Source organism: Capra hircus, chromosome 2 (assembly GCF_001704415.2).
Source record: "Capra hircus breed San Clemente chromosome 2, ASM170441v1, whole genome shotgun sequence".
In the NCBI taxonomy this organism is placed as follows: Eukaryota; Metazoa; Chordata; class Mammalia; order Artiodactyla; family Bovidae; genus Capra; species Capra hircus.
The window spans coordinates 25,037,082-25,057,780 of record NC_030809.1 but is presented as its reverse complement, the minus strand read 5'-3'; the positions used below and the strand labels follow the sequence as shown (position 1 = coordinate 25,057,780).

The window sequence follows — 20,699 nt, the reverse complement described above, 5'->3', positions numbered from 1 at the left end:
TGTCCTTTATTGATTACAAATCATACCCAGTGGCTTCCCAAGTGGCACTAGTGGTAAAGAACCCGTCTGACAAATGCAGAGGATGTAAGAGACACGAGTTCAATCCCAGGGTTAGGAAGGTGCCCTGGAGGAGGCCGTAGCAGCCCACTTCAGTATTCTTGCCTGGAGAAGCCCATGGACAGAGGAGCCTGGTGGGCTACAGTCCCTAGGGTCACAAAGAGTTGGACATGACTGAAGCGACTTAGCACATACCAACTGGAAATAAATGATTACAAATAAAGCCCTGGTTCTCTAGTATGAGGTTAACCAGAACAAAGTGGAATGAGGGTGCAGACATATCTCATTTTAGGAAATAGATCTTTTCATAAAAGCTGCCTCTGTTTTGGTTGGTTAAGCTTGAACTTTAAGTGCACTATGGAGTTTGCTGCTTAAAAATCATATGGCAGCTCTTCATTCCTGTGAACATAAGGCTCCCTAATAGAGTCTTTAGGATATAGCGCACATGCATTGTTTTCTGCAAGTAGGGCACCCCTGCAGTGCTGCTGCTGCTGCTGTCGCTTCAGTCGTGTCCGACTCTGTGCGACCCCATAGACAGCAGCCCACCAGGCTCCCCCGTCCCTGGGATTCTCCAGGCAAGAACACTGGAGTGGGTTGCCATTTCCTTCTCCAATACATAAAAGTGAGAAGTGAAAGTGAAGTCGCTCAGTCGTGTCCGACCCTCAGCGACCCCATGGACTGCAGCCTTCCAGGCTTCTCCATCCATGGGATTTTCCAGGCAAGAGTACTGGAGTAGGGTGCCACTGTCTTCTCCGCCCTGCAGTGCAGACTTGACTATTTACAGGATGCATGTTAAGAAGAATGAGATGTCAATGTGGACCATGAACAGAAAGTTAAGTTCTTAAAACTGGAGCCTTGTGAGACAAGGGAAAGCCATACAAAGCCAAACCCCTTTTTCCTTTTCCACACCTGTCTACATGGCATGCAGAAGCCAGCAAGACAAGCAAGGATGTAGCTGGAGTTTCAGCTGGGATGCTTCTTCCCTGTACCCACTCAACACACTTGCTGGTCCTGCTCTCTTGCTGTGACATCAGGGTCCCCGTGGATGGAGCACAAGCCAGATTCTTTCCCATTGGAGAGTTTCGAAGAATGTCAGTGTCTCCTTAACACACACAAAGCCAGCCTTAGTGTGTTTGGGGTGGGGTAGGGTGACAGTTGGTACTGCTGTCATGCCATCAACCTGCATCTGTGAGCCTAAATAGGAGCAGAGCCTCCTGGGCTTCCAGTCCAGTGTCTGTCTCCTGGGAACTAGATGGATGATGCCGTGAGAAGGGAAATTGCATAGGGCACACTAAACCCAGAGCATTTTTATCATCTGAACTAGGTACCAATAAAAATATTTGGCTGGAAGACTTTTGCTTGTGGGGGGAATAAAATCACAGCTTAACATAAATTTGTTACAAAGCCAGTCCATCAATTCTGCTGCCATTCAATTGGTATTAGTATTTTCATCAGGGTATTTCTGTTTTATCTCAGACATCATAGTTTTTTCACTGATATTAATTTAAAATACCCATCTTCCATGTCTCTACCTGTTCAGTCTTTCCTCTGGTTTCTTAAACATATGGAAGAGAGTTATCTTTGTCTACTAGTTTGATCAGCTGTCATTTTTAATTCTTGAAATTCACTTTCCTCCTTATTGGCTGTACTGGCGACTTCACCTGCCTCATAATTTTTTATTGGATGCCAGATACTGTGAAGTTGAGATTCTTGGGTGCTGGCTATCTTGTCTGACTATACATATTCTTAAGCTTTGTTCCAGGATGCAATTCATTCCTTGAAAATCGTTTTGATTCTTCTGGGTCTTAAGATTTTTTAGGTGGAACTAGAGTGACATTTAGCCTCGAGTCTTCTCCCCACTCCGGAGGCAAGGCCCTTCTGGGCACACTCCCCATCATGGTTTCTGAAGTTTGCTAGCTCTGCGCCTTGCCAGTGTGGTATTCGGGTACCTAAGATAATACCACATGTGGATGCTTATAGTCTCGTGTGCTTTAGGGCAGGTTTCTCGTGGTCCCTGAGACTGTTGTTTTGGGGGAGGCATAGGGGAGTCGACTGGAGCACTGCTCGCTCTTGTGGAGCTGGAGACAACAGAAGATTCATCAACAAGCATAGCTGCCCAGATTGTGGACATCCACACAAGAGACTTCTGCATGACATAGAAGAAGGAGGTAGGTCTAAAGGAAGGTACTGGCCTGGAAAAATGGGGCATGTTAAGTGAAACGTCATGAGATTGCACTATGGAAAGTAGAAGCCAAAACTTGTTGCAAACCAGTAAGCAGAGCATGACCCCAGAACTGTGAGCATGTATATGGGTCTGACTGTTCAAACTAAGGAAAATGTCAGGAACAACAAACTAAATCGTTACCAATGATTAGACAGAGGATTGCAAGAGGAAGGGTAGATTAGCTTACCCTTACTTGGATGGTCTTCCTATGTATAGTTTTTTAAAGTAGTGAAGAGTTCTTAATTTTTTGTCTTTTTTTAGTATTTTATATATAAAAAACAAAACATTTAAAAACATGTTTGGATAAATAGGTAAATAACACAAAACACTCAGATGTGGGTCCCACGTCCCTCTTACCAGGTGTCACAAACCCACTTATTGCCGTGTGACTTCTGGGCACATTATTAATTTCTCTGAATGTCAGCTGTTCTCTTCCTATAAGTCAGGGAGAATCCCTATTCTAACTCTGACCTACAACTGTTAAACCAAAGAATTAATGCGTTGAGACAAAAATCACATGTGAAAATACTCAATAAACTAGAATAATGCAGGAAAATCAGGCTGAAGAAATTATCTGTAAGCTAGAACAAAAATCAATTATATCTAACTTCCCTTTTAATATGAGGGCTCCCAGTTTTTACTAGGCAGGTGTGTCTTCTCCAGTGAAAGCTTTCTGGCAGGCAGTGCCCACAGACTGCTCTGGCTCCAGTTCAAAACACTAACAGGCACAAGTATAAGACCATCTTGCTGTGGAGCCTCGACTTGTAAGTGAAAGTTCTCCATCTAATGTACCCAATACTGTTTTTCTTCCTACTGCTTCCTGCTTCAGAGGGCAGGAATGCCACATGGTGGCTGGAGTTGATTGTTCCCCTTTCCTGCTGGGATACACAGGTATCAGTGGCTGCCAACAGAATTAATGGTTCCACCCACTTCAACAATGGCTATACTGACTCACAAACCCTGATTGCAATCAGTGAACTTGAAACTGGGGAAGAATGTCTCACTAATGGTAGTGGAGCAGTAAGCCATCACAAGCTGACATGCGGATTCTGAAATTCATGCTCTTCTACCCCAAGCGTACATCTGCTGGTGTTCACATCAAAATACAAAAGTTGCACTAACTTTTGTCTCCTAGCTTTAATGAGGTATAACCTACTTAACTACTAAAACCACCTTATTTAAGGTACAGATATTCCGATTACCCCAAACCCGAGTTAACTCTTAATTCTTTGCAGTCCATTTCCCTTCCACAGGCTCCAGCCAATCAATCTGCCTTTGACTTTTCCAGCTCTTCATATAAATGCAATCACACGTAGTCTTGTGTCTGGCTTCTTTCACTTGATGTAGTGCTGAGAGAGTCATTCATGTTTTGAGTATCAATAGTTCATTCCTTTAAAAAAGGAATGTGATGTATTTTGGGGCTGTGATGTATTCCATAGTATAAATATACTATATTTATCTGTTCATCTGTTTGTATCCAGTCATCTGAATAACACTGCTGTGAATAGCCACATAAAATTCTCTGTATGGCCATAAGTAAGCCTAGGAGCAGAACAGCTAGATGGCAGATGTATGTTTCATGATGTAACACATTGCCAAACTATTCTCCAAAGTGGCTGTCTCTCTGTACATTCCCACCAGCCACACATGACAGTCCCAGTTGCTCCAGTCACACCAGCACTTGCTACAGTCAGTTTTTTTAAATTTTAGCCATTTTAATTTTTTTATTTGCATTTCCCTGATGACTAGTGATGTTAAGCATCTCCTCATGTGCTTACTTATCTTCTTTAGGAAAATGTGTGTTCAAATTTTTTGTCTATTTTTAAAAATTGGGTTGTCAAGTTATAAGAAATTTTATAGATTTCTTGCTAGATACAAACCCTTTGAAGAGCATTATTTTTTATGGCTGTACCTCACTTCATTACTGAAAATGTGAAGATCTGCTTACAACAGGATTGGGAAGGAACCGATGACAGTCTGTGTGTTCATAAACCTTGCTAAGTTGGACACTGCTGCCCTGATTCATGGTAGGAATATGGTCTCAGTATTAGGTGCCACAAAAACTCCATAAACATAATTTCTGTCTATCCTTGTTAGCTATTTCTATGGGGACTTTTAGAGTTTTACATTTTATTTTGTTTCCTATCTCATCTTGGTGGTAATTAAGAACTTTTCTCAAACATTTCATCTAGCTTTTGAAATACATGGTACCTACTGGAGGATTCTAGATCAAAATATTAAAGTAAGTTAGGGGGTAAGACAAGGCAGACTGGCAGAAGCTTAGCTTCAGAAGAGAGATCTAATACCTCCCTATAAAATACGACAGAAACTACTAGCTCTATTGAGTATTTAAAACCATGACTTTATAACACTGACCACAGTAAAATGTGGGGCCTAGGGCAAAGGAAGCTTTATACTGTTTAACATTCACAGGGCCCAGGTACCAGTGTCTCCCTTTAAACTCTTCTAGCTGCCTCCACGTATCCATGCTCAAATATTTTGAATATGTGTGCATTTTTCTTTTAAATGACTCCAAAGGCTGTAACTACTAGACCATCACCGATTCCTAAAGGTTTTCTAAAAATGCTGTTATATTATTGTTTCCCAATGATGAACACACATCAAATGTCAAAAAATAAAAATCCCGAGTTGACCTCAAACGTGTGCTCTAATCAGCTCTCTCGTTTCATCAGGGCAAAGAACGGGATCCCGGATTGCAGAAGTGATGGCGATGGCGGAAGCTCTGACATGTGAGGAGCATTCCTGATTCTCTGGACTGGCTCTCCTGCTGGCCTTCACGGACAAGGCAGCTTCACACAGACACCCCATGTGTGTGGTACAAGCTGGCTGGTCGTGGGAATGGTATTATCACCCACGGAGCCAGACACTGCTTTCTACTTTATTCAACATCAATGCACAAGTGGACTTCCTGTGGGGACGACTAAAGGGCATCCAGGAGGAGAAAGACCCTCAGGTAGACAACCCCACAGCAGAGATTCATCTTCACAAAAACGGCTCAATGTTGATTTCCACGCAGGAGCAGGGCATAGTCAGCTCGAACTTGGTGATAACGTCAGGATGAAGGACTCCCAGCTTCCCGATGCTCTGACCCCGGGCAAAGATCTCCGCACATCGCCCAGGGAAGAACACAGGGCCTGAAGGACAGGGAGAGAAGAATCAGTGCTTCCCCAGGCGAAAATGTCAAGACATTTAACACCAAAAGCTTGCTAGTCGCCTTTAAAAAAATAACTATTCTTTAAACTCCTGGCCATGAAACCACAGTGCTCCCTCGCACTCTCTGGTCTTAAAAAGAAGCATTTTCTTCAAGATACCTTTATAAGGAAAAGGTTAGGGGCAAACATGAAAGTGGGGACCCTGTGTTTTTATTGCAGTGGTCCAGACAGGATGAAGAGGAGGAGACTGAAGGAGCGGAGCTGGGAGGAGACTTGGGGCGGGGGGTGGGTGTGTAGACGAGGAACTGCTCCGAAAGAGGACAAAGGGAAAATGAAATGTAAGACCAACCCCCACTGTGCCTGCGAAGAACCTGTTCTGAAACAGGTTCTTCATAGTAATGCTTGCTGGATGCAGGGTCTACACTGAATTCACGTCCTGTTCAGGACAGCACTCTTTTCTACCTCATTCCACAGAGAAAACAAGCTGCACTGTCCTCGGCAGGCGCAGGCCTTGGACCAGAATGTGACCCACATTCCTGTGGGCAAAAGAACCTTCTGAGAAGTTCTGGTACATCTACTGTAAACCGCGGCAAAGGCTAGCCCAACACAGGGCTGGCCTGACCCCTGATTCACTCAAGACAGGCAGAAAGTTCCGTCTTCACTCGGGTGCCAATGATACAGATATCGCTGACTAGCCCAGAAACAGTTCTTGAGGTTTAAACAGCTGAAAGACGAGCAGACAGACACCCAGGCCCCCGCACAGTCATGTCGCAACGCTCCACACTCTACTGAGGGAAAGCAAACGCTGACTCGTTTCTCTCACCACCAGCCTGAAAATGGGATCAGGTCCACAGCTCCCCACTGACTCAACCAAAACATCTACTCGTATGAACTATAAAAACACAGGGCCACAAGCCTCCAGCCTGCCGTTTCTGAGCGAGTGCCTTATTTATGAAAGAGTAGCCGGCAGAGTCCCTGCTAATGGCTCCAAGGTCAGGACAATGAAGAAACGCAGAACTGGTGTGTGTGTGTGTGTGTGTGGGCGGCGGGTGGGGGGGGGGGGGGGTTGCGGGCCAGTTACCATCAAGTCAGAGTCTGCTGGAGACTTAGGAAGGGTGTTTGTTTCCATTCCTGAAAAACATTTTTAACTATCATTCTTAAAGAACCCCAAAGCAACCCAGCTGAAATATACGGTGGTCTGCTTCTCATATCTCCCCAAACTAAGTAATTCTGCTTTACTATTAAAAGCAAGAATTTCAATGAACTGCATTTGAAGTTCATAATGGTTTGGCTGTGTGCATTAATCCACACTTGGAGAGAGGGGTCACATGAAATAATACAGAAAGCATACTCATTGATAATGTATGGTCTTAGTGACTACCAACACTGTTAAATCTGACAAAGATTGCATGTTTTAATTCTGTCAAAATAAAAACCTAACTTAAAAGACAAAAAACAGGCCAAGCGAACTTAAGTTTGACTTTGCTGGCAGTCCAGTGGTTAAGAATCAGTGCTCCCAATGCAGGGGACAAGGGTTCAGCTCCTGGTTGGGGAACTAAGAATCCGCACGCCATACAATGTAACCAAAGAAAAAAAAAGACCACCCCCTCTCACACCAAATAAATCTTCAAATGACAAGTTTTTAAAAGGGTTGGTGGTGAGCAGTATAACCAAGAATTGTAGAGTTACAACCCTTACATAGAATTCTATCTGAATAAACCACAGTATCTAAAAAAGCCTATTTTTAAAGGCCATTCAGAGAGGAAGTTTTGAAGAACTTTCCTGATAACCTTGCTATGTTTAAGAATCCTCACTGTACCAAAATCCTCCCTTTTTATCTGTCTTCCAATTCCAATTTGATTGGATTCATTTTAACTGAAGCATAAAACCAAACTATTTTAGAATCTAAGCCAGATGTGCTGTTCTACAATGTTAGCAAAATAAAGCCCGCGAGATAAGAACTTTGAATTTTTAGTTCATAAAACAACTTTTCAAATCAGCGCTTTTTAAAGCAAAATTCAGTGACGTTCTTCTTTAACTAGCAAGCATGACAATGCCAGCTGGCCCTCTCTCCAGAAGTCGGCACTGAACTCTACTAGAGCTCACTAACTGGTTAAAAACTTGATCAAACAAAAACATTCATATCACCAGAGAGAATGTTCCTCCTTTCCAAAGAAAGGCAAAAAGAACTGAAAACCATATCATGCATTATTTCAAATATATCCAAGGGTGGGAACATTGTCAATGACACCAATATCAAAAGTCTCAGCCTCCACAACTGCCCGGGGTCAGAGGGCCTCCCTGCAGAGGAGCTGCTGCCCAGTGCGGGGCTCCCAAGGGGATCCTCCACCCTCGCATCCAATGCCGATCCTCCCCTGCCCATCCACACGTAAAAACTAAACCCAGTGGTGGGGTTTCTGTGTAACTTCACTGTGTCGAAAACCGTTTTAAACAGTGATGACAATTTTCACTTTTCTTGCCCTTTTTCATGTTTAACAAAGTCTTACGATTTTTTGATTGATGCCTCTGTTAAGTTAGCGGAAGGCTGACTATGTCTTCTTCAGACATAAATTGAGAGGCACACAAAAGTACCTTCAAGTTTGTAAGGGGTACAGGGAGACACTATACCACCTGACTGATGCTGTATGTGAACCAGACATACTGAAAGAAATTTTCAAGTTTCACATAAGCATTTCTTAGTGCTTTAAAAAAAATCTTTATGGTTCAAACCAAACTTTGCAGGCAGAAGTGAATGGCTTCAAAGAAGGGCGGATGAGAGAGAGAAATGCTTCACTAACAACAACAAAAAAAGTGAACACACCCCCGCTAAGGCAGCAATTAGGGCCGAGTTCAAAGATAGGCGCGCCTCCTTCATCAGCAGGAGGGGCGCTCAGCACATCCGTGCGCTCCAGCCAGGACCCAGGCAACCTGAATCAGTCTTTCCAGAAGTAAAAGAAATCACATCTGAATGGAACCTAAACATGGGTGTAAGCTCATGAAAAATCAGACCTGGATGATAGCCGGAGGCCCCTTTTATCTCACCGGCAAACAAAATTATTTTTGGAGAAAGAGAAGCCTACTGTGTCTAGAATCATAAAGTTATTAAATTCAAGTGAAACCACGCTGCCTTGTGAAGGGGGATTCTGAAACGTGAGTTCGACAAACTGCCTTCTTTTCATCATTCATTTAAGCCCAGAGTTCCTGGTTTACTGTTGTACCAAGGTACATAAATACTACAATTTTCAACCTGTGACCAAAACCTCTCCAGCCAAAAAACCTCTCAGCCCAGTTTTCTACCCAGTTCTTTATCCTGATTAAACCCTCAGCTTTGATGGTATCCATCACAGCAAAATGGCTTCCAACAGAAAAACAGATTTGGGGAAAATGAGTGTTCTCTGTTGAAATACATGTGGAAACCCACACAAAAGAAACGTCAGTTAAGCACAAACAAGAATTTAATTTCCAGAACTTAGTGGGGTGTAAGTAAGTCCCTTAATTAAAGCTTTTGTAGCATCTCCTCCAGGTCTGTAATTGTCTCCTGTGCTGAAACGGCAGGACCACTGTGAGGACCTTGGGGGAATTCTTGGGCCAGTAATCCGGCACAGCACCCAGTCTTTAGCACATTTTCTGGCTAATTGACCTTCAAAGAGTTTGTGAGCTCCCTCTCTTGCTCGTTGCCAAACACCTTTCACAGTTTCTTTTTGCCCTCATTTTTCTTTCGGAGTAATATTATAGGCCCGAAGTTTGGATAAGCTTGACGCATAGAGTTTATTCCTGTAATTGTGTGAAGCATCGGAAGCAGAAGCTTAAGGCGGTAACTGAGCAGACCCCTAATCTGAAAGCTCCTTGGTATTATCAAGCATGAAGCTCTTAATTCCTTAATCTTTAACACCCCTCTGCCCACCCACCACCCCCCTGCCCGCCATCGACTGTTTTCAACTAATTCATTTGGTACTTTATTTAATCCCTCTCTAAAAATCACCTACTTGTACAGTTTTACTTTTCCCTTTCTTCACATTACTAGTATATGCTTTGAGGTTCACACCCACATAATTGTAACTGCTGGCAACCTGGTACTTTATCATTCAAATTTTCCATAATAAAAAGAACAAAATTAAAAGGAGGGTGAAGAACACTGGAGAAGGAATGTCAGTATATCATACACATCACAGCAAGTAACAGAAGCTACTATCATGAGCTTTAATAACAATAACCATCCATAAGCCTCCGAATTCAGGGACAAACATAAAATACAAAGTTATACAGATAGAGTAAGCCACTGGGCCAAGAGAAAGCGTTTTAAATCTGTTCTAAATGACTATGTAAATAATATAGGATGGGAGGAAGGAAAAATCACTTAACAGGCTGACTCTTGGGCCAGCACCCACCCAAACCCAATCCCTTCCATCTACCAAGTCTCTAATTCTAATACAACTAGATATATATGAAATTATCCAGTCCATGGCCCAATAACCCAGCCTAGGAAATCACACGAAAGGGAAAAAAAAGAAAACCCAGTGTTCTATTTCTGGAGTGAAACTGACAGACTGGGTGACAGGCCAAGAACAGAATGGGGCTCTGATCATAATTTTCCACGAAGGACTTTTTCCTGGTTTCCCCCCAGTTTTTGATAAGGTAGTAACTGACTATGTTGCGAGCACATCAACCTCACTTTCCTTTTCTAAATAATTTAAAGGAAAAAGGAAGATAAAATATAGGGCTTAAGAAAACTGACCACACACTTATGTGAGCAAGGTATCATTCTTAAGGGTGGAGGTTCTCAAAGTTTTAGAACCAGGAGTTTTTTTATTGTTTTCTGGAGTGCCTCAATGCAATGAGGGACCACCCAAGGGGGAAAGACCCAATATAGGTAAGACATTAACTCATAAAAAGAAAAAGGTTTAGGAACATCAGGAGGAAAAACTGCCGTAACTACCATGATATAAACACACACTTTTTTTTTCAGATCTTAGTATACTCCCGATTGGAAGAAAAGTTCTCTGCAAAGACCATTTAATTTGTAAGTGGAGACTAAATAATTTCCAACTGGTAATATAAAACACCCACTTTCCCCAGACATACATAAGTCTTCACCTTACATCTGATGTGAAATATTTATGGCACCTAAAGTCTTTAAAGAGAGGGGGCCTAATCCCTTGAGTGTAATGGCTATCTTTCATCCCTTTCTGAAGATCAAAAGAAAGAAAAGCCCCTTACACAACTTTACAGTGCTAATCCCAACACACCTGCAGACATCATTAACCCTTAAGTAGTAGGCAACTGGACAGGAGAGCAGTGGGCCCACTTACCCCCACCGCACGGGCTCAGAGAGGGAGCCTGTGCTCACAGTGACATTTTATCAGTCAGTTCAGTTCAGTCACTCAGTCGGGTCTGACTCTTTGCAACTCAAAGGACTGCAGCACGCCATGCTTCCCTGTCCATCACCAACTCTTAGAGCTTATTTAAACTCATGTCCATCGAGTTGGTGATGCCATCCAACCATCTCATCCTCTGTCGTCCCTTTCTCCTCCCGCCTTCAATCGTTCCCATCATCAGGGTCTTTTCCAATGAGTCAGTTCTTAGCATCAAGTGGCCAAAGTATTGGAGCTTCAGCATCAGTCCTTCCAATGAATATTCAAGACTGACTTCCCTTAGGATTGACTGGTTGGATCTCCTTGCAGTCCAAGGGACTCTCGAGTCTTCTCCAACACCACAGTTCAAAAGCATCAATTCTTCGGTGCTCAGCTTTCTTCATAGTCCAACTCTCACATCCATACATGACTACTGGAAAAACCATAGCTTTGACTAGACAGACCTTTGTTGGCAAAGTAATGTTGTCTGCTTTTTAATATGCTGTCTAGGCTCGTCATAGTTTTTCTTCTAAGGAGCAAGCATCTTTTAATTTCATGGCTGCAATCACCATCTGCAGTGATTTCGGAGCCCCCCAAAATAAAGTCTGACACTGTTTCCACTGTTTCCCCGTCTATTTGCCATGAAGTGAAGGGACTGGATGCCATGATCTTAGTTTTCCGAATGTTGAGCTTTAAGCCAATTTTTTCACTCTCCTCCTTCACTGTCATCAAGAGGCTTTTTAGTTCTTCTTCACTTTCTGCCATAAGGGTGGTGACATCTGCATATCTGAGGTTATTGATGTTTTTCCCAGTTATCTTGATTCCAGCTTGTGCTTCATCCAGTCCGGCATTTCGCATGATGTATTCTGCATATAAGTTAAGTAAGCAGGGTGACAATATACAGCCTTGACATACTTCTTTCCTGATTTGGAACCAGTCTGTTGTTCTATGTCCAGTTCTAATTGTTGCTTCTTGACCTGCATACAGATTTCTCAGGAGGCAGGTAAGGTGTCTGGTAGTCCCATTTCTTTAACAGTTTGTTGTGATCCACACAGTCAAAGGCTTTGGTGTAGTCAATAAAGCAGAAGTAGATGTTTTTCTGGAACTCTTGCTTTTTTGATGATCCAACAGATATTGGCAATTTAATCTCTGGGTCCTCTGCCTTTTCTAAATCCTGCTTGAACATCTGGAAGTTCATGGTTCACATACTTTGAAGCCTGGCTTGGAGAATTTTGAGCATTACTTTGCTAACGTGTGAGATAAGTGTAATTCTATCAACAGGGCAGGGCAAAATCTGTCCTGCAAATAAGGACTGAGTCCTGTTGGGCTTTATGCTTAAAATTACCTAGCTTCTAACTAATGGAGAAATGTCTTCAACAAGGAACCATATTTTTTAATAGATCACCACAGTCACCTGATGACTAAACATTTAGAATCTTGACTGCAAAATTTCCCAGTTTTACTTAGTATAAGGAAATTTATAATTTATTTCCATGGCTATCACCTTTTGATATTTGTCATTTTATTAACTTTTTTTTATTACAGTGTAACTGACCTACAACACCGTGTTAGTTCCAGGGGCACAGCATGGTGACTCAATATTTCTATACATCACAAAATGATCACCACTCTTAGAATCTATTTTAAAGTCTAATCTTAGCTATGTTTCTCTCATACATACCAAGGAAAGACTAGGGGGCTGGAGAAGGGGGTGACAGAGGATGAGATGGTTGGATAGCCTCACCCACTCAATGGACATGAGTTTGAGCAAACTCCAGCAGACTGTGATGGACAGGGAAGCCTGGCGCACTGCAGTCCATGGGGTTGCAAAGAGTCAGACTTGACTGTGCGACTGAACAACAAAGTAAAAGAAACAGATCCAGCATGGAGTCAGGTTTCACTCTTCCCTGTTACAGCCTTACTGCTGAGCGCTCACAAGGGAGGAGGAAAGCAGACACACAGAGAGGCTAGGCAATGCAGGCAGCTGACCTGGAAAGACAGCTCCATGCTGGCACCTCGTTCCAGTCTTTGTGAAGGTCCTCGTAGCCTGGGTGCCGGAAATGCCCCTGAATCCTTGGCAGCAAATCCCCCACGTCTTTTACTTATGACCTGAGTGACTGAACAAAATTCTAAAATAATGCCCTCATCCTATATCTGTCTTGCACTTAAATCATTTCCCCCCAAATTTTCACATTTCTTAAATGTTCACAGGACAGATACAGAATCACAACTTCAAAAATAAAAGGTATAGATCATCCTGTTTCCCAGGATCAATAAAATGGGTCTTTCCAACTCTTTCATCTGATAAAAACTGTTAAAGGACAGCAAAATATGCAGAATTTATTACTTTCTCCACAGTTATAATGAAAGAATAAAAACAACAATAAAGAGACTATTCTACGCTAATTAAGGAAAGATGAAATGGTGTATATTTGAGACTGTATCTATAACTTCACAATTAGTTAACTTTTCAATTGAGACTTTCGGCCACCATGGAATAAACATAACTTCAAGCATGCCATTAGGACAGATGTGCTGTAGTTTTAGAATTAAATTTCAGCTGGCAAGCAGGGCATGTAAGAAGAGAAAGAAGACAATAATGAGATTGTGAAAACAAAGTACCCTAATTTCGACTCATCTTCCATCCCCAGTAAAGGGAGTGACTCAGTCCCAATGCAGCCCTGGCCAAACCCCCAAGGACAAGCAAGTTACAGATGGAAAAAGCAAAGCACAAGAAGATTAGTAGACCTGCCCGAGGCAGGCAACAGTATAGGCCCAAGAGTGAGCACCTCGGTGTGTGGCCTGAGGCACAGAAGGCCTACGAATAGTGTTTTCAAACTTTTGGTCAAGCTGTCCATTTCCTGTGTGCAAACTTCTTCTGGTTTAAAATTAAATAAACGAACAACACTTAAACAAAAGACCAACAACCGCTAGCCTTAGGACGTAATAACATATGCTCTGCAATATTATTAACACAATACGGACAAACCTAGAGCTTATCCCATCTAAGACAGGCATCCTTAAAGAGTAAGTTTCAGATTCCTGAAACAAGGCTGGAATAATTTGAGTGGATAAAGAAGCACCACAGTAACACCATCTAAAAAGGGGAAGAAAGTGCGCTGTTACGTTAGACCCTGTGGCAGAGGCTACTTCTGACACAGTTAAACTCCTGCAGAATCTTAAAACTGGAAATGACCCTGGCAGTGATTTTGTCCATGTTTATCTCAGATATGAGAAAATGGATACCAAAGAGGTTAAAACCAGCCAGCCAGGTAACAGTCAAGCTGAGAACCCAGTTCCTTCTTGAGTCTGTGACTTTTAGCCAAAGATGACTTTCTGCAGGGCAGATCTAACATCTACCCTGAGGGAATTCTGGGGATTGATCAGCCATTCCAAAATGCTTTCCAAGTTCTTAGTCTGTCTCTCCCTGTAGAGACAGGACAGATACTATCATTCCCATTTTACAGATGAAGAAACTGGCACAAAGAGATTAAGTCCTAAATCACCTGGGCTAACACTACAGAAGAACCTGACCCAACACACAGGAGTTACTGTTACTATAATCCATCACAGGTGATACCTCACTGGCGATCATGCCCCCTAGGGCCCAATAAAGTATATTCTTCCCTTGCATTTGAGTAAGAATTTGTATCATCTTAACATCTGCTTTTCCAGCTTAGTTTATATTTACATGTTTATCACATTCCATTCTATTTATATGTCATTTGCCAAACTGTTTTTCAAGTATTTAATCTTGGCAGTGTTCCCAGTTATTCATTACTACAAATAGGGTTCTTGTAACATATATGTTATTAATACTTCTTGCTCTTTCTTCACCAAAGGTAGTACCACACAAGTAAAACAATGCTAATTATTGTATAGTTCATTACATATCAAGATGTTAAACGATGGACTTCTAGCAATAGTAGGACCAACAAACCACAAACTAAATATAAGATTATCCTGATGGCTGGATGGCATCACTGACTCAATGGACATGAGTTTGAGTAAGCTCCGGGAGTCGGTGATGGACAGGGAAGCCAGGTGTGCTGCAGTCCATGCAGTCACAAAGTCAAATACAACTGAGCTACTGAACTGAACTGATCTTGCTCTGTACAACATTGATTTTTAAAAAAATTGTCCCTTGTATAGTACCAATTACTTCTCTTTTTTTCGGTTCCACTGGTGGAACCGAAAAGCATCAAACATTCCAGGAAGATAATTCTAAGGGAGAATCTTTGCTCAGAGAATACAATTCATAAACAAGCTAGGACCCTTTGGGAATTAAGAGAATGAGCAGAAAACTTTGTCTTCTGGAAGAAGAATACCAAGGTACAGTGGCTGTGATAACAACACTGATAAAACATTTAACAGCTACTGATGAATACTGGGCACATCAAAACTGGTCTCACAGAACAGGAAATAGGAAGTTCTAGAGACATTCAGAGCAAGGCATTTTATCTTCTATTTTTGCTCAACTATTTATTCTTTATAACTGGCTTCAACATCACTCAAAATAAAAATACTGTAACTACAGTCACAGTTTACTGTTTAATGAAAGGCAAATAATTAATTGACGTCTATCTATTTGCTGATGCTTCCCTTGTGGCTCAGATGGTAAAGTGTCTGCCTGCAATGCAGGAGACCTGGGTTCGATCCCTGGGTCGGGAAGATCCCCTGGAGAAGGAAGTGGCAACTCAGTCCACTATTCTTGCCTGGAAAATCCCATGGATAGAGGAGCCTGACAGGCTACAGTCCATGGGTTGCAGAGAGTTAGATACGACTTGGCAACTAAACAACAACATTTGCTAATATACTGGGCCGTGTTGCTGTTTCCCACATTTCTCCTTTCCCCTGTTCCTAAACATAAGGAAGTGTGTGCGTGGTAGTCAAACAGGTGTCGTTTCAGAAGGTGGAGAGAGTTTTTCTATTCCACTAAATTTGGCCCACCCTTTTTAAAGCTAATAACCTAACATTTCCATAAAGGGACCAAATTTTCTCCTTTTACAATGAGAAAGTGCTAAAAATTAAAGCAAGTTCACACTGGTATGTATCAACTGAACCTCAAGTCAGATCCTTTCTTGAAATGAAATTTTCCTTTTTTAAAAAAAGGCAGAATGTTTACAATGAGAGTCCTGGAGGGGTAGGAAGGAATGGAAGAAGGAAAAACTAAGACATAGGATGGGCCACCAAGGCTTTAAGTGCTGGAGGGCTGGGGTCTGAAGACAAACCGCCCACCTCACACGCAGCCTATCCGGCCTCGAAAAACCCCCGGCAAGAAGATGACATTCCTGACCCTGACCCACGACCAACCAGGGTTGGTGGGTGCTTGGAGATGTTTCTAGGAGGGGGACAGGTTGTCCAAGTCACCCAAGTGACTATTACACTTTATTTCTCAAGAGGGGGAGACTAGACCACAGCTAATGAACACTAAGGTAAAGCAAACTAATTCATCAAGATCTAAACCACAACAGGGACCTGCCTGAATGAAGTCAGACTGTCTGCCTGTCATTTATAGAAAATTATCAGGAATGCTTTAAATGAATGTTAATCTGTGGGATTCCAGCAATGATATAATATATAGAAGTCTATCTCTCTAAAGGCAGCCTAACAGGGGGACAGGAGAAATGTGCTGACAGATGAAAGAAACTCCAGAGAAGACAGATATTAATAGATACTTGATTAAGGTTCTGCTTCCATACTGCCCCAGAGTCCACAGTAAAATAAGCATTTCTCATTTTTAAACAAAGCAGACTCTGAATTAATATGAGATTTACAAAATGGCAGCACAAGCATTGTTTAAGGCTTCTACAGTCTTGCCTGTTAAAAATACTGGGAAATATCAGTGATGTTCTAAAAATAAATGTCTGAAAGAAAAAAAAAAGAAAAAGAAGAAAATAAAAATAAAAATACTGGGAAAATAATGGTCAAAATGTACTTTATTGTAGGCTATCTAAATACAAAAAGAACTGAAGATAAAGCTTTAAACTGTTTCTAACAATTATATTATTAGTAATAATGACTATTATTCTGAATAAAGATAGATAGAATACTTATATAAATTCATCAGGAACCAAGATTTTCAATGTGAAAAAAAAAAAAAACCTTATAAAGATAAAGCCCAACATATTAGGTAAAAATCCTCTAATCCTAAATATAAACTGGAACTGTCCATATGAAATCAATGCTTTTCTTTAAAAAATAGGATCTTTTTTACAAAAAGGTTTTCCTCAGCTCTGCATTTTAAAAAGTCCTAGAAACAAAGACTCACTCAGTAGCAATAAGCAACCTTAGTGCCTAGATTGTGATCTAAATTTGATTTCTCACTAAGGAAACCAGGGCCACTTGGCAATACAGCTGACTCCAGGTCTAAGGCAGAAACTATATAAGATGAGCCCAGAAATATATCTCCTATATTATAATCCACTTCCAAAAAAGCACCACCATATATAACTACTTTCTCCCTTTCACTTTAGTAACAGCCTCCCTGCCAAGAAAAGTTCCTTAAGACTTATAAAGTCCTCTCCCAGCTTCCAGAATAATCTAGCCCTAAAGGGGCCAAGGAAGGCAGAGATCCCCATTCTTGGGGTGGGCACTGGGTGTCAGAGCTACAGGGGGCAGGGAGGGCATCCACAGATGAGAGGGGGCAGCCCCAAGTGGAAAGGCATGGGGCCGCTAGAGTCTGACAGTGAGTGATGAGCTGGGCAGACACTAAGGGTACAAGAGAGGGTTCAGTTACAAACAGGGGCAATGAGCAAGTAAGTGAATAAATGACGAATCATGGGAACTGGGTTTTTCACTGTTGGAGAAGTGAGGTACAAATACTGAAAGGGAGAAAACTGCAATGAACCCTAAGGTGTTGAACTGGAATGGAGATATTAATATGGGCTTATAGTTTTCAAAACACATAGATATAGGAGTAAATTAGTAGATACAGGTATGTCTGTGTGCACCTAGAAGCCTAAATCTTGGCTTTCAGACACCACTCCCCACTAAAAGGAACCAGGATGGAGAAATGGGACAATGGAAAGTTCAAGATAAGCCTGGAATATCCTCTTATGCCCAAAGCAAGAGCATGCTAACAATAATAAAGAATAATAGGAACATGTTAAAAGGACACAGAAGCCAGCTTGAAGGGATTCCCACTGGCCAAAGTGAGGACAACATGACATCAGAATAAGTAACGGATTAAAAAACACTGCTCCTTGGAAGAAAAGCTATGACAAACCCAGACAGTATGTTAAAAAGCAGAGACATCACTTGGCTGACAAACGTCCATCTAGTCAAAGCTATGGTTTTTCCAGTAGTCATGTACGGATGTGAGAGTTGGACCATAAAGAAAGCTGACTGCTGGATTAACTGATGCTTTTGAACTATGGTGCTGGAGAAGACTCTTGAGAGTCCCTTGGACAGCAAGGAGATCAAACCAGCCAATCCTAAAGGAAATTAACCCTGAATATTCATTAGAAGGACTGCTGCTGCTGCTGAAGCTGAAGCTCCAATACTTTGGCCTCCTGATGCAAAGAGCTGATTCACTGGAAAAGACCCTGAGAAAGACTGAAAGCAGAAGGAGAAGGGAGTGACAGAGGATGAGATAGTTGGATGCAACTCAACGGAAATGAGTTTGAGTAAACTCCAGGAGATTCTGGAGGACAGGAAAGCCTGGCCTGTTGCAGTCCATGGGGTCACAAAGAAGCAGACAGGACTGAGCGACTGAACAACAACAAAATACATTGGATAAAATGGGAAATAATGAATCTGTACTGAGATAGATAAACATATAGGAACACTGATTAGGAACAGAACATTTGCATAATTTCAATGCTCTTCTCCCCAAAACACTTATTAATAATAAGGGAGAGAGGAATAAGTTGACAGTAAAGAAACCCTTGATCAAGTGAGTCAAGTTGACTTCCTCAGCTGTGAGATAAACAGAAACTGGGTGCCACTGGCAGGATGCACCGAGAAGACAGGACGTCTGCAACATCCTTTCAAAGATGCCTAACTTGAATCTACTGGGAAGAAAACATCCGACAACCCTAACCTGAGGGACACACTATGAAATGAAAGTGTCAGGGTCATGAAAGGCAAGGAGAGACTGACTATTCTAGAACTCTCCAGAAAGAGGCTAATGACATGACATGACAGCTAAAGGCAACAAGTGATTCTGTGATATAAAGGATAACTGATAAAACTTGCACACAGTGTAAGGATTAGATGGGGCTAACATTAACATGAAAGATATTTTTCTGGTTTTGATGATTATATTTTGGTTATGGAGGACACAATGTCCTTGTTTGCAAGAAATACACACTAATGTATTAAGGGGTATAGGTTGGCAACTTACTCTTAAACAGTTCAGAAAAAAGTATTTTGTCTTGCGTCTGCTTTTTTTTTTAAATAAGCTTGTAACTGTTTCAAAACTTTTATAGAAGCTTTTGCACAGCAAAGGAAACCACGAACAAAATGAAAAGACAACCTACCGACTGAGAGAGAATATTTGCAAACAATGTGACTGACAAGGGATTAATGTCCAATATATACAAAAAGATCATGCAACTCAGTAACAACAACAAAGAATAACCCAATAAAATTGGGCAGAAGACCTAAACAGACATTTCTCCAAAAACATACAGATAGCCAACAGGCACATGAAAATACGCTCAACACTGCTAATTAGCAGAGAAATGCAAATCAAAACTACAATGAGGTATCACATCACATGGTCAGCAGGGCCATCAAAGTCTATGAATAATAAATGTTGGAGAAGGTGTGGAGAAAAAAGTACAGTACATCACTATGGAGAACAGTATGGAAGTTCCTCAGAAAACTAAAAGTAGAATTACCATATGATCCAGCAATCCCACTCCTAGGCATACAGCTGAACAAAACTCTAAAATAGATACATGTACCCCAATGTTCATAGCAGCACTATTTACAATAGCCAAGACATGGACTCAACCTACATGTCCATCAACAGATAAATGGACAAAGAATATGTGTCATATAAAGTCAATGGAATACTACTCAGCCATAAAAGGATGAAATAATGCCATTTGCAGCAACAGGGATGGACCTAGAGACTATCATATTAAGAGAAGACAGAGAAAGACGAATATTCTATCACATGCATAATCTAAACAACAGTACAAATGACCTGATTTACAAAACCAACTCAGAGAGAAAGAAAACAATCTGACGGCTACCAAAGGGGAAGGTGGTGGGAAAAACTGGGAGTATGGGATTAACAGATGCATACTACCATATATAAAATAAACAAGGATTTACTGTACAGCACCGGGAACTATATTCAGTATCTTGTAAAAGCTAAAATGGAAAAGAATCAGAAAAAGACAAAAAAACCCCAAAAACCTGAGTAGTACAAATCACCCTAAAAACCATCTCAACTTTCAGGATTTGGGTCCCTGAAACTGCAAAATGAATTTCTTTTGCTACTCTTTGTATTTGGGCCATAGTCTTTTCTACAGAACAGTGGAGGCCAAGGTCTAAGAAGCAGGAAAAAAAGGAGTACATGGTGTTAAACAAAAATACCTTTCTCTCTCTTTTTTGCCCAGCACATACAGTTAAACTGAAGTAACTCCAAAGTACACTGTAAGTCACAGCATGCACTTTCAATGGGGGATGAAAACTGGTTCTTGGTGGGGGAGGCAGGTATGAAAACAATCTTACATTACAATGGTTTAGAGACCCCCAAAGCTGAACCCTACTTAACAAAACTGTTCTCCTTAGTATTCAGTTCGTCTCACTGGCTTGTCTTGGGCTTCACGGGAGCAGCACTGGTGTGGAAAACATAGCTAATGTGTGCAAGACCAGTGTTCCATAACCACGGTGACAGGTGGCTCAGGTCCTGTGACTGGAAGACTGTATCAAGTG

General features: G+C 41.6%; 1 protein-coding gene across 1 annotated transcript in view; it reads right to left on the bottom strand.

Moving 5' to 3' along the window:
- Window positions 5,110-20,699, bottom strand: part of FARSB (phenylalanyl-tRNA synthetase beta subunit) — a 69,640-nt gene continuing 54,050 nt past the window's right edge. The window contains exon 17 of the mRNA XM_005676607.3: window positions 5,110-5,436. Coding sequence (XP_005676664.1) covers window positions 5,285-5,436 — 152 coding nt within the window. The 3' untranslated portion in view covers window positions 5,110-5,284. The remainder of the gene's footprint in view (window positions 5,437-20,699) is intronic.